Source organism: Crocodylus porosus, unplaced genomic scaffold (assembly GCF_001723895.1).
Source record: "Crocodylus porosus isolate Cpor-Errol unplaced genomic scaffold, CroPor_comp1, whole genome shotgun sequence".
Classification (NCBI taxonomy): Eukaryota; Metazoa; Chordata; order Crocodylia; family Crocodylidae; genus Crocodylus; species Crocodylus porosus.
Genome location: NW_017728942.1, coordinates 829,985 through 844,859, shown reverse-complemented (window position 1 = coordinate 844,859; position 14,875 = coordinate 829,985). Strand labels below are relative to the sequence as shown.

The 14,875-nt window shown below is 42.1% G+C and overlaps 1 protein-coding gene across 3 annotated transcripts in view; it reads left to right on the top strand.

Moving 5' to 3' along the window:
- FAM65C (family with sequence similarity 65 member C) overlaps positions 1-14,875 on the top strand; it is a 72,850-nt gene that overhangs the window by 32,804 nt on the left and 25,171 nt on the right. For 2 of the 3 annotated variants that reach the window (XM_019548117.1, XM_019548116.1), the window contains exons 2-8: positions 2,291-2,419; positions 7,009-7,155; positions 10,848-10,926; positions 11,728-11,751; positions 11,899-11,952; positions 13,765-13,914; positions 14,561-14,624. In XM_019548117.1, the coding sequence (XP_019403662.1) occupies positions 2,319-2,419; positions 7,009-7,155; positions 10,848-10,926; positions 11,728-11,751; positions 11,899-11,952; positions 13,765-13,914; positions 14,561-14,624 (619 nt within the window). In that variant the 5' untranslated portion in view covers positions 2,291-2,318. Of the gene's footprint in view, positions 1-2,290; positions 2,420-5,851; positions 5,994-7,008; positions 7,156-10,847; positions 10,927-11,727; positions 11,752-11,898; positions 11,953-13,764; positions 13,915-14,560; positions 14,625-14,875 lie in introns of those variants that run through there. The other variant, XM_019548119.1, reaches the window with a different exon arrangement.

Sequence of the window (14,875 nt, the reverse complement as noted above, 5' to 3'; positions counted from 1 at the left end):
ATGACCAGTCTGCCTAGGCATACCCAATCTCATTAGTGACAACCCTTCTCAGCAAGAGAAGCTGAAAACTGGTTGAGACACCCTTAAGGAAACATGTTTCCATTGATTCAGCAGAAAGTGGTCCAGAACCTTGGAGATCTTGTGTATTCCATGTACTGTAGCCATCTCTACACATGAAACATGTTATGCCAGGCAGCTGCATTCTCATGTATGTAGTGCTATTTTGTGTGGGCTGCCTTCCAAACCAGAAGCACCATAGCTACATTTGTATGGTGCTTTGGGCAGACTAATTAGCACCGCAGTGACTGTGACAGCCTGATCTTATGCTAATTAGCCCATGCAGGCATGCTGATCTGCTTCAGTTTAGGTGGGAGGCTGTGCAAAGCAGCATGGCATACTTAAGGGTGCCACTGCTGGCTATGGGAAGTGTATGGGACACCCTGGCCTTTTTGCTTTAAATGACTGTGGTTGTTCATACCGCAGTGGCAGCATGCCCCAGTGAGGCTGGGGAAGCACACATCTTGCCCATGTGAATCTGCAGAGCTGAACAGGTTGCTCTGGGCTTATATCTAGCACCTATGTTCAAGCCCTCGGTCTCTGGTGGGTTTGAGAGCTGCTGGCAGCAAGCCCAGAGCAGCTTCTCTTAGTTGAGCACGTACTTGGGTGAACCAGACATACTCAGCTCCACCATTCTGGGGACCTGCCACTGCAGAGGCATAGACAAACCCTTGCAGAGCAGGGAACTCTTTGGTTTCACATCCTGCCTTGTAAATCTTGCTCTGAAACATTTAATCTGCTTTCCATTGATGTACTTGTGACCTCCTCAAAGTCCAGACCAGCCGGTGCTCCCTGCAGAGAACTGGAAGTCTCCAAACTAATCTGTATAGGGAAATAACTGAAAAGCTGCAGGTCAGTGCTTGGTGTTCAGTTCTCATTAAAATTCAAGTGTGCAGAAAATACCTCTGCTCATGGTTACGTGAACTAATGCAACTTGATACTGCTACTTCTGCTAAACTGGCACTGGAAATCAATGGTAGAGCCAGAAATAGAAGCCGGATCAAGTCTCTATCAATTGGACCAGGGCGTTAAACCAGTTTAGCGATGGCAAGACAGTACAGAGGAACAAGGTCTGCATGCCCCTTGATTCTTTTCAGTTCCAGGATCTCCACTAGTCATGGGGGATCTTCTGGATTCTGGAGTTTGTCCCATAATGCAAGACACATGCTACTTCCCTCCCCTTGCAGAGTTCTCCACTTACACAGGTATCTGTACAGGAGGGGATACTTCAGACCTCATGCTTCATTCAGACAAACTCACTGAGATCAGTAAGAGTTTTCCTGAACAAGGAGTGAGTAAAAATGGAGAGGGTTTGACCCTCTTTTTGGCATCCTTAAAAAAAAAAATGAAAGCAGAACTGCTGGATGTGGTGTTTACATTACACTAGTTTGTAGGGGGCGGGAGGGGAATTCTTCTGTATATCAAATGCCTCGAATGATTTTCTACAGCTGCTTTGTGGGATGTGTCTGTTACTTTTATTATAGCATGAATTACACACACACACACACACACACACACACACACACACACAGAGCAGAGAACACAATTCTTCAAGAAACAAAAGAGTCTGACTGATAGGAAACAGAAGTGAAATTGGAGAGAAATTCTTCTAGTTAGCAGGGAGATAGCCCAAGTTTTACTACTGGAACAAGAAGTTCTGCTTTGTGCTTTCACACCAAGAACAGAACTAGGATTTTGGTTGCTTTTGGTGTCCCCCTGCTCATTTACAAATCCCTGTTCACTTTAGTGATACTTTGCCCACATGCAGGAAGTTGATGTAAAGGACATATTTGTATAATTGGGGACCAGTTACTTTCAGGCATCCCAGATGGACTTGAAATATAATGGGTTGACTTGAATGCCTCCTTCAGCACCAAGGCCAATCCACACTGTAAGACAAGGTCCTATTTTGCAAGGCACTGAGAACCCTCAAGTCCCATTTACTTCTGCAGGAGTTAAGAGTACTCAGCTTTTTGCAGGGGGAGACTGTGCGTTTGCAAAACAGATCAGCAAATACATGAGGACATGAGAGATTTTATTTCCGATGACTTGGTTGCTGATTAATTATGTTGTGGCTGGAAACAGAGAAAACGTGTTTAGCAGACAGCTCTTTTCCTCTAGCCAGTCTAGTGCCTGTTGTATTGTTTAGAGCTTTCTTTTCCCTGCAGTTCGGCATTGTTCAAGCCTGAATTGCCAAGCAGGTTTTAATTCATTTGCTTTTTCTCTATTTCAGAAGGGGACAGACTTACTGACTTGCAACCATGTCGGTAAAACTCACATTTGTTTCACCTGGTGATGGAGGCGGAATCAGCAGGAGCTGTTCCTTTGCTGGATTCAGCACAGTGCAGAGCAGAAAGTTAGCGTAAGTATCGTGAAAAGTGAAAAGAGTTAGATATTAGGTACAGCTCAAGACTTTTTTTGCCAGCTGCTAGCCCCCCGATAAAGCATCTCTTCTCGTCTTAAATGGTTGAGTGGTGTTTTGCATCTTGCAGTAGCCAGTTACACAATTTGTTTATGGTTTCTACATCAATTTTAATCCACCAAGTGCTTTGGGATGTAAGATGCAATCTAAAATACCATTTATCAAAAATCATTGTCACCCAGTATTGTAACTGTATTTGTACAAAGTTAAGAGCAGGTCAAGCTACAGATGGATCACCCTACCTACTGGCAGAAAAAGCACAGCTAAGTCCATCTAAAATGGGTCTGATGTGTTGAAGCCAACATAGTTTTTACAGCTAATACTTAGTAAATACAATTTTATAATTTTGCCACTAAATACCAACTTAAGTTGAGGGAATGGACATTAAAAGACAATACAAAATATCAGTTGTAATCTGCTAGATCAGACACTTGATGTCTGGGTCACAAGAATGCCCCAATTCATAGATTCTCTCCTTCAATTAATACTGAAGTAACCCTTCCTTCTTTAGCAGAATGGCAGTGAGTGATGAACTTCTGCCAACATCATCTTCCTGATGAGAAGCAAAACTTCCTTAGTGCTTGGAGTCATTACAAGTCTCATACCACTGTTCAATAAAATAAGGATAGAAGTGCTAGGTTTTGGCTAAAAATCTAATTGAGGTTAGATTTAGATTAGCTTTCTAATTGAAGTTTAGTTGTCTAATTGAAGTTAGCAATTGCATTCAGTCCAGCTACATTTGTCTTCAAGTTATTATATATTAGCATTACAGTAACTTCTGTAGGGCCCAAATGAGATCAGGGAAACATTACTCTGGGAGCAGGCAAGGAAAACAAAGGCAGAGAGAGATTCAGCAAGTCTGCTCATGTCATATAGGTCCATGGCACAGCTGGGCTAAAGATCCAAGCTTCCCAGTTTCCAGTGCAGACCATTATCTACTACACTGCACAGGTTTCATCCTTCCTGCTTGTTCTGAATTGCTGTGTAACATTGCTGGATGCTGTTAGTACTTACCTTTCCTCCAGATGCATGGATTCCTGTCCTGAATCAAGTGATTTCTTTATAGTTAGTAAAGTCTTTTTAGAATAAATAGTGCTTTATAAACTGAAGATTAAACAAAATGTGTCAGAATAATACCAAAGTGAATGGATTCAAAGCATACAGACGCATTGAAAAATGCGCCACTAATGTATTCTACTCCTAAATTCATACCATGGAAAGTAACCCCTTGTCTCAATAAAACACCTGGCACTTCTTGTACAATACTGCATGTTTTCAAGCACTGAACGAGTTCCTTAACCTTGTTATCAAACACAACATTTATAATAGTGCAAGTTGAGATGGGAATCCAACACATCTTGGTGATCTAATCTGGAAGTCTTTACATATGATTACATGAGATTTGTTATGAAACCTGAAGAATAATAATAATCCTAGCACAAGTTAGACATCTAAAAAAAAAAAAATCACACTGATAACTAGTCTCTGGGGGAAAAAAAAACACAGACAGCAAATTGTGTAAACAGATTTGAGCCTAAAACATAATGGAGTTCTTACAAGAAAAACTGCATCAGGAAAGGGGTTGAACAGCTGTTTCCATAACCTAAACACTTACAGCAGGGGAAGAATACTTTAAAAAAAAAGGGAATTCACATAAGAGGAGTCCATTATTTTCAGGTGTGAAACATTTCAAAACAATTGTTCTTCATGCATTTTCCCAGTTGTTTGTTTATTTGTCTAGATGGAGAAAAGCTTTGCTCAGGGATGAGAATTCAGCCATTTAGGAATTGCTGGGTGAAACACCAGAGGACTTAACTGTTGTTTCCTAGCTAACTTCTCTCATAGGCTGTTCAGAATGGCAAAGCTGGGGATCATTTGGTATTCTGCAGCATTTATGCAAAGACCAACAAACAAGTCAGGTTGTCAGGGAAGCCCCTGAACCTACTTCGCATCTCTGCCACAGCTTCCCTCAGAGCTGGCAGAGTGGTATAAGCACATTGTATCATTTAGCTTGGCAACACTTCACAAAGACAGTAAGTGTAGTACAACCACATTATACCAAACACCTACGGGCCTGGAAGAAGAGTTCATTAAGAAAGGGTATTTGTTTCAACAAGATTAGTCAATTTGCTGCCTCAAAATAATGACAAAAAGTATGGTTCTTGTGCTGGGATTATTAAAATAAGATTGTACTGCATTATTGTTGCTATCCACAGAGTGAAAAACTTGCACACAGCAGGCAGAAACTACAAGGGATTTGTTACTGTGGTACCTAACTTGTAGGTGTCTGGGCTTGGTAGTGGAATCCACGGCCCTGAATTAGGCACCCAGCTTTGTCCTTGTGTATGACAAAAAAAAAAAAAAGGGATTTTCAGGAGCCCACATGTTGAGTGGGTATCTGCCTAATTTAATCAATAGGAACAAACATGGAGGAAAGAGGGGTAAGTTTTAATTTCCCTTCTTACCTGACACATGGCCACCTCACTCTAGGCTGCAGGAAGAAGCCTCCCTGTGTTTGGGATTCATGGTCCTGATCCTTTTTGTGAAGGTAGGTAGGTAAGCCATCTTTCTTAAAGGGAGTAAGTGCTCTTAGCCATCTCAGAGAGTAGAAGCAGATGACCTCTTTTGTACAATTGCTCAACAATTTAAGTGTTCACCCAAGACAAAGGAGGCACTTGTATTTTGTTTTCCCCCTGCTGTATGGAGTTTAAATTCACAACTCTTCCTTCCCTTTCATCACAGCGCCACAGGAGACTAGCCTACCTACCAGGCTGTTTGTATTCTTCACTCCCTTCTGTTGAAGTTGTCCCCACTTTGCTTGGAATAATCAAAGATTCACTGGGTCAGTAAGAAAGAAGTACAAGTGATTAATTTAGGTCTACAAAATCTGAATGCAGCTGCTACCTAACCTTACTGGATACCTTATTTAATGGTCCTAAACTTAACATCTAGCAGAACTAAATAGCAACTGCATTCAAATTTGATAGATGGTTATTTTGGACTCAAATACTTACAACGCGAGAATAGGTTAGACTCTAATGCTCAAGCCCCTTCCTTCTACATCTAGCCCAAAGAGTAGAGCACTTGCCTGAGGGTTGTCTGTAACAAAGCTAGAAACAGCCTTTAAGTATCTTGAGACTTAGCTTGAATTTCCAGGCTATCTATCCTTCTGCTTTGAGGTGTAGGAATACTACTTAAACTGGCACATATGTAATTAATTGCCCACCTCTCACTTCCCTCAGGTGAGTCTAATAGAGACCTTGTTTACATCTCAGGAAGAGTGGGAAAGCTCAGCTAAGCCCAGTGATGAACTTGATTAGTTTTTAGGAGTGGGGAGTTATCTTTCTAAAATGAAGGTTTGTTTTAAAGGAGGAAGTTAAAAGCAACAGAAGGGAGGCTTAATGAAACCAGATACAAAGAATCTGGGTGTAGAGGAAGGTACACCAGTCAAAAATCAGTCAATAGCAGGCTAGCATCAGCAGTGCCTACCCTGAACAATCTCTATCCATTACAGGTATGGGATTAATTGCTACAGGTGTTATTTTTCAAGCAAAACAGCTCCACTTCATAATAGCTCTTTGTAGTATTTTTGATACAAATGGAATTCATTTTTGTTTTCACAATTGTTTTAAAAGTATGTTTGTCATTGTAAGGGACTTTGATAAGTATTTTGTAATCTGGATGGAGTAGAAATGAACTATAAATGAATACTTAAACACATGGTGTGTACTAACAAATAGTAGCTTTTTCTAAAGCTTTATTATAAGATATCTTTCCCAGACTACCTGATAGCTTGAAACTGATCTATTCTCTCAAATTTCCTTTAAGAGTAATTGTGTATGATATAGTCAAGTGAATGCATAAAGTAGCTATGTTTTTAATACATCTCTGGGGCTACTTAAGCTTAGAGAGCAGGGGTTCCTGAGGCTCAATTTCCATTGATCTTAATCAAGTTACATAATTTATATACATTACAAATGAGGATAACAATGAAAATGGGATCCCATGCTTGGTAATGACCATTTACATGAGAAATCTGAGTTCAAAGGGCAACTCACATTAATATGCTTACAAAATTAGGACTTCAGTTAGCTACTGGAAGAGCATATCAGAAGGATTAATTGCTCTGGGAAGTAGCAATGACTTGACTTATTTTTGGTCCTCAAAAGTAATGGGAACTCTGTATGATTTCCCTTTTAAAGATCACAGAAAGGGCACTCAGCTCTTAGTAGTCTTCCTTCAGGCTAGAAAGTTAACCCCCTGCTCTAATGTGTCTTCCCTTGGCTTCTCTGTGCTCCTGCCTGTTATGCAATCTGATAACCATTTTGTGGATTTGATGGGTTGAGAGCAAAAGTCTTACCACAGTCTGCTACTGCTCTAACAGAAGATCTTCTTCTTGTCTTACTTCAAGGGTAATGCTCACCTGAACAAAGGCTTACAGGACTGGATTTAGGATTAATATTCTGGTAGCTCTGCATGTGAAACTTCTAGGACTGAGATGGTGTGTTGTTGGATTCTTTCTCTTACAGAAAGTCTTTCAGTAGAAGCTCAGTGAGATCTAAAATGTCAGTGAAATCCTCCAAGATTTATCCCTCCCTGCAGAAAGGGGCTGTCATCTGGGATCCAAAACCACAGCAGGTGAAGAAAATTTTTGAAGCTTTGAAGAAAGGACTTAAGTAAGGATTTTTCAAGTATTGTTGGAATTTCCCTTATCTAGTGTATTCTTTATTGCTAAAGTTTGTGCGTCATATGCTAGTTCAGTAATTCAGTTCTGCATCCTTTGAAATTGGTATCAAAGCTTTCATTGACTACTTTGGATATTGAATTGGGTCCTCTTAAAAATAGCCAGTCTTGTACTCTATCTGCCCCTTTGCAAACAAACTGATTTGAGCCCAGTCTCTCACCTCTCTTTCTCAGTGGCAGAGGGTGCTCTGCTTAACTACAAGGAGCTGAATTGGATTGATAAATAGGGCGTTAAAACAACATGTTAATTGTATTTAATCAAGGAAAAAAAAATTGCATAATTCTGGAGCCTTGATAATGAGCAACTAAATGTTTGATGCTATACAGAAATGAAGAAGGGCAGACAGGGTCAAAGTCCAACTTTTTTCCTCTGTATCTATTCCAGATGGCTCAGCTAGGTATGTATATTATAATTCCTAGACAGAATATGGATCAGAGAATGGACTGGCAGTCTGAATGCTCTTTGTTTAAAATAAAACCTTCAATTACTCCACTGAAACAATTATTTTATTTGAGCAAATATAAGCAGAGCTCCTAGAATCTGATTATGTAAGGGTCTTAATCCTTCCTGTGTTAAAGTTGATAACAGAGAGTAAAACTCTCTATGGTGATGATGCATCCAGCCTGGGACCTTGGGAAGTTCGTTACCTTCCTGGCAATTGTGGTTACCTAAAGTGTAAATGGAACCATCTCAGCCTTCCTGTGGCTTTCACATTCCTGTAAGTATTTCTCTGGATGTTGTCTTGACTCAGGGTTGCTTCACATACAAAGCTAATGACTCTAGGATTTTATTACCATGTTAGCTCTAATCATGGGATTTTAAGCTCAGAACATAATGAGAAATAGCACTGTAATTAAGCTCACACACTTCAGCTTCTTAATTATGCTTAACTGCAAAACAAACTAGTTTCCCCATGAAGACTATAAAATCCCAGCCTTTAAGTGACTTGTTAGTGTATTAAACTAAGCACAAATAGGGATATCAAATCTCTCTTGCAGGGTTTAGAATTTTTGTTGGTTATAGGGAAACCAAAACTGTCTGATGGATTAGAGCTTGTCCTAATTCCACAAGCGGTGCTGTGTGATCAGGCTCTGGCAACTGTGCAGGGCTCCTAACAGAACTTACTAATTGACTAAGGCAATCTTAGGAAAAATCTGTATCAAATGGCAATTTAAAGTCCAAATTTTAAGCAGAAGCAAGCAAAATCCATTTGTTGCTGGAAGGACTTGGATTTTTGGTGTGGAGTGCATGTATGCTTGTGTACCTATGTGCATGCATGTGTGGATTTTTCTATAGTGAGCAGTGGTGAATAACCCATAATTCTTCTGATGCTTGTGGGTGATGCTATATCAGACAAGAGTACTAATGCTTCTAGAACCTACAATGATGTGGCTCTTTATATTTAAAAAAAAAAAAAAAAAAGGAAGGAAGGAGAAGCTTTGGCTATCTGCACTAAGCTGTTACTGGCAAGCCTGGAGAGTAGACGATCGAAAGTTGGAACCACCGTGCATCTCAGGGGAGCTGTGTTTGTAACAGAACAAGAACAAAAGACTCCAAAAAAGTAATTTTGAAAAAGTGCAGGCTGCCTAACATAAACACATTGAGCTGTTTAGACTGTTCAGGTTCTGCATCCTGCAAAGCAGCATTTTCCAGGAGTTTTTCTTTAGCTCTTAAAATACAAAATGGGAAAATAGTTGCTTGTGTCTGTTCTAAATTAAAAATGAAGCTGGATGAGGGTTTGCTCAGGAAGAGATCTGTCCTGTAGTAGCTGCATTGGGCCTGAGTTTATAGCCCTTGCACACAAGGGCTAGGGACAGACATTAAAAAAGCTGGAGCCTGAACTGATTCAACCTTTTCAGGTTAATCAAACCTGCCTAGGCTGAACTGGTTTGTAACCAGACAAAAATGCTCTCTGGACTGAGGCAATGTGGGCACATGCCTGCAGTTGCTCAGGCCAGGCACAGAGGGTGCCAGTGCTAGAGCTGGCCGTTGCGGAAGCTGTGTTGGGGACGTGTGGCCAACCCAGGCTGAACTGGCCAGAGGGTCACTGGCAGGGCCCTCCCTGTGCCACTGGCAGGGCCCCAAGCTGGGTCTGCCTGCACTCTCCCCTTGCTGGTGCAGCAGGGGGGCACCATGGCCCCTGTGGAGGGAAGGGAGGCAGGGAGCAGAGTTAGTTTCCCCTCTACCCCATTTGTGGGTGAGTGGCTCCCTGCTCAGAATAGGCCCCTGGCTGTTCCCTGCGCCAGAGTGAGGAGGAATAACTCCTCCCTGCCCTCCCCCCTCCTCCCACTGCAGCGGGATAGGGCAGGGCCCTTCCTGGGGGTGGCAACCTCAGTCACACTGTGGAGGAGAGGGAGCCCCCTTCCTGGTGAGGGGCTGAGCTGTGGGCTTGGGCTTGGGCTTGGGCTTGGGCTGTGTGCGGCAGTGCCAGGGTGTGGAGCAGGCTGGAGCCCTGCAGGCCCCCACAGCTCTGCCGGCCCCACAGCACAGCCGTGCTGGGAAGCCGTGACAGACTCCTGCCCGTCGGGCACTTGCCGCTTGCCACTCCAGCCAGCCCTGCTGCTCGGGCAAGCCACTGAAGGAGCCTATTCAGCCGCTGGCCCCAAGAGTTGCATTCCTGGAGGGGTTACCTTGCAGCCCCAGAGCTCCTAGGTGGTGGATGCCCTGCTTCCATTATTCCCCACCCCCCACTGAGTTTCAGCTGTAGCCGGGCTGGGCAGACCCCTGCTGCAATGCCTTAATTTCTTCATGTATGTGCACGCACCCTGCCAATGGTGTCAAACACCTCCTTGGGCCTGCTTTTTCAGGGCACAAGTGTTCACCATTGCAGCTCTTGGATTTTGTAAACTAGAGCTGATGAGCAACTTATTCCTCAGCAGATTTAGGAAAATGGGCCCAGTGGACAAACGAAATAAAGCCTTGCACTGGGGGGATCCTAGCAAGGAGGTTGGGGAGGGATGGACAGGGTCAGCTGCTGAGACCACTGGCTTTGGGACCAGGACCCATGGCAGCTGTTGCACATGAGTTGGAGCCTCCTGGCCTCCTAACAACCCATCCTCCCTCTCATCCTGGGAGACTCCCCTACCACACTCCCAACTCCAGTACCTCATGTTGTATTTCTCGCATATAAAGAGTGAAGCCAGACTCCTTCCAAATGACTTTCTGTTAGATTACATTAAAGGAAACAAGAAATGGCAAATATGTGAGTGAGCACAATTATGTGTCTCACTTTTTCAGTTACAGCTGCCCCTTGAATTACCTTGGAGCACCCTGCTCAGAGGAGAAACAAGCCCAGGGGTTTCCTAACACTGAAAAATGTAAAGAATTAGAAAAAAGGAATAGTTGAACATGTCCTTACACTTCTACCATGTACCTGGGCTCTTCTCCCATCATGGCCCTCCTTGCATCTACTTTCTTTTCCTTCAGGACAGCCATTTTCCTGTGCAAACCACTCCATCTTCCCCATCTCATTAGGGGTGGCTTTGAGAATCAAATGTCTAGAGACTGGTGGAGGGAAAGGAAGTCTCTTGGCCTCCTTGCATCCTGCTGCTGACTGCTAGGATAGAGGTGGTGCCATTTGTGCAGTAGGTTACATGCACATCTTTTTCTCTTCCTCCCCTCCAGCGAATACCTGGAAGCACAACAGGTTGAGTTGGATTATCTCTCTGGTCGACACAAAGATACAAAAAGGAACTCCAGACTGGTAAGATGCTTATTAATCATCAGGGTGACTAAAAGAGAGCTGATATTAAAAAGACAAAAAAGCTGTGGCTCTTGCCCCTACAACTCCTGGGGGCTTTCCAGTTGTTAAGTCCTGACCTCTTGAGTGAGAAGCTAGTGTTCCAGGCAGTTTCTCAGATTTGCCAAGCAAATTCAGACTTGATTTGGGAATTAAACCCATGAGTCCCAACTTTCAGTATCCTGCTAAGGTTCCTAGGTCACATTCCTTCCTTGTGGAGAATGTTTCTATTCTTGACTATTAGGCAAGCAACATGCATGTCTGGCAGGACCTAGAAACTAAAAGGAATAAATGTAAGACTAGAATGGCAAAATATGAATGAATAGATGCCTACCATCTCTGCTACTGCCACACCCCATCTTCCTTACAGAACCTTTGCTTATTATTAGTAATACCCTAACTATGCAGAGCACTTAATAGATTTGAAATTGGGTCTTTCATTTGGGACACAAAGAAATCTTTCAGGGTTGGATAAAAGGCTTAAAAACGTGCATCTGCCCCAACTGGTTTGCAGGTCTTCCTTCTTTTTGAAAATCAGTTTGTAAGTATCTCAATTTGGGCATCCAAAAGAACCAGGCACTAATATGAGAAAATGCTCCTAAAATTGTTGGCCTTGCTGTCTGCTTGTCTGCTGTCATAAAAATATCTTTAAAACAGTGGAACTCTCAACAAGCACTTGAGCAGCTGGTCCTGCATTAGACTTGGAAATGTCTTATTAATATGTATAAACAAATTCATATTTAGCTTGCTGTATTTATCTTTCAGGCTTTCTATTATGATCTGGATAAGGTAAGAACCCCTTTTCTGAGGGGTGGGATGGGGGTGAGATGTCACAGAAGGAATAATTAGCAGAGAGCACAGTTGAAAATTCACTTAATGCCATATTTTTATGAATATTGAAATTTGCTTTTTAATCTCTCTTTCTCTCTCCAAAAGCAAATTCGTTCTGTTGAAAGGTACATCAGAAAACTGGAATTTCATATAAGTAAGGTAAGGGGATTTATATTCTGTGCATGTAAGGTTTACACTGCTATATAAACAAATCCTGACTAGAAAATACTTTCATGATAGCTCTCTGAGGGGAAATAGCACTGGGTACTTTAATGAAAGCAGTTACAGCTTTCAGACAGAAAGCAGAGAGTTTTCTGAATGGCTCTATTCAGACTGAGAGCTGGGCATGGCTCAGCCTCAGGCTGTAGAACCAGTTTGAACACCCTTTCAGCTTAGTCCAAAAAAAAGCTACTGTTGGGAGGAGTTTCAGGTTGGGTTTTTTCCCTTAAAAAGCATGGGCGGTGGTGGTTCAATAGACCCTTCCCAGCTCCTGCCTAATTGGAAAGGGATAAAAATAATCTAAGTAGCTGAAACTGCAGGGTACTGAAAGTTCATCCAAGCCAGATCTATGGGACAGTACCCCACTCCCTTAGTCCAACCCAGAATTAAACAATATATCCTTTCATTCTTCATCTCCTGGTTTGGTGACATGGAGTAAACTGGCTTTTTAGTAGCTCTGCTTTAGTTATTTCCTTCATCTAAATGCATTTTACAGGCAAGATGCGTTTTGTATAGTCTGTAGACTAGATCTCACGAAATGGAACTGCATGTAGGCATTGTATCATAGATTGGGCTGTAAGCTGTAGACAGGTTAGTCCAAGTAGAAAGAAGCCTTGTTTGAGCCGGCACTGAAGCAGCTGTGCCACAGAATACTTTAGTGGAGGATGACCTTATGAGAGGAAGCCAGCCCTGTCTTTGTATGTTTGTCTACTTTTAACATAGTCCTGATGATAGCATGAGAGTCGTCCCTTCCATTTTGGGGCTTGGAGAGAAAGATGGTTCAGTGGCACTATCTTAGTCTTTGGAAGGCTCCAGTGCATGCTGTAAAGGACTTGGACACCCAGTCCTACCTCAGTTCCCCATCAGTAATATGGAGAAAAAAATAATTCCTTACCTCTTGCATGTTGTAAGGAAAAAATGTATTGAGGTACTCAGATCCAGGTCCTCTAGGTGCTTCACTTGCAGTTAAATAAATAGGAAGTAGGCACCTAATGCCTATTTTTGAGTCTGGGCCTCAGGAACTTGGGTAATGGGAGCTCTGTACTTATGCTTGAGATGAGAGAGAATACTACGATGCTTGGTCTGTGACAGCAGTTTCCAAGTCCTGTGCCCAGACTTTGTGGGAGTAGTGAAGTAAGAAATTTGACTTTCTGCTCAAGTTTAAAATCCATGGCAGATCTATATGAGGTAGGGAAATCTGTGCAGCCAAAACAACAGACTTTGTAAAAACAGTGCCCCCAAGTAACAACTTAGATGAGCCGAAGATTGTAGGCAGAACAACTAAATTGAGGCTCCAGGGTAGGCTGGTAGCTTTTTTTGGCCGTAGTTGGAAAAGAACTTTCATTTACGAGTTTGCGAATGTTAGTTTTGGACTTGTGGCCTCCAAACCAGTGCAGACTTTTAACAGTGAACATGGAATAGTGGTATGCACTATTCTCTTAGTGTGTTTTTTCATGAATGTGCATTGAATTTCACAGTGTATGAAACTGAATAAAATGCTTTAGTTTGTGGGGTTAATCTGCTTCTATCAGAAATCTTGAATTGACTTCAGTAAAAGGCTTCTTTTAGGAGGCTGGGGGCATGGTTAAATGCTAGAATAAGATTTGTTCTCTTACCAGGAAAAGAAAAAAGCTTTAAGAAATGGAAAGTTCTCTTGCTAAATGAGGCTTCCCAGAATTCACTAAAATTGGAAACATACATTTTATCCCAATTTAGTATATGTGTGACCTTTTTCTTTTTTTCTTTTTAAAGGTAGAAGAGTTGTATGAAGCTTACTGCATCCAGTGTAGACTGCGAGATGGGGCCTCTAATATGAAACATGCTTTTTCCTTGTCTCCCTCCACTAAAGCCTCTAGAGAAAGCCTGGTGGAACTCTACAAGAACCTTCAAGAGTGCACTGAGGTAGGAGAGAATAGCACATGCCTGAAAAACAGCTGAGTACCCAGTGCAATGGCTCAATATTTGCTGTGCCATGACCTGCTGTTCTGATCTCTTGGCTTGGAAGTGACCTGATCTTGGAACCTTGCGTGTAAAATTAGGTAAAGGTGCATATTACAAAATGCCTGGTCAGGAGAAGGGGGCTCTAATTCTCATCCCTTTTCTGGGCAGTGAGAGATTGGCTTATAGCCAAATGCACACATGAAGAGAAACGGATAAAAAACAAGGGACTTTTTATAGTACTGGTGCCCCAAAACCTCTTCCAGTGGAAGTTAATGATAGCTTTATTTTGAATGCGAATAGACTTGACTTTATAGTGACTGAGTGCAAATATATGGTGTGGAAGACAACTGGGAGTGGATAATTTAAACAATGTTGCTTCTCTTAATTTGCAGTCCTGAAAATAGTATGAAAAAAACCTACTTTCATCTTCCATAAATTAAAAGTGTTAATTGTGAAGTGTGCACTCTTCTGCAAACAGATAAAACCTTGTGTTGTAGAGAAGTGTTCTTTATCAAAGCCCTTTCAAGATGGGTGACAAATAGTGCCTAAGAGTTATAGCTATTTTACACTGCTATTAGTCACAGTAACTGCTGTGTCTCTCTTTCAGGATATGTGTCTCATAGAAAGGGCACTAGAGGTTCATCTGGGAGAATTTCACTTGAAAATGAAAGGTAATCCCTGTGCTACTCTAACTACCGTTTGGGCATGGAGCTCTAGTTTAGCTGTGTAAAGGCCCTAGCTAACTCCACTGAGGTCAATTAAAGTTGGCTTAGGTGAGTTTTGGATCACACTCTGGACTCTTAATGAGCCTCTTGACTCATCAACGAATGAATGTCCCTTCACTGAATTTGTCCTTGTTCTGTATCATTATTTTTCGCTTGAGCCCAAAGCTGGGCTTCTCTTCTTTCCCCTAGCTCCAAGC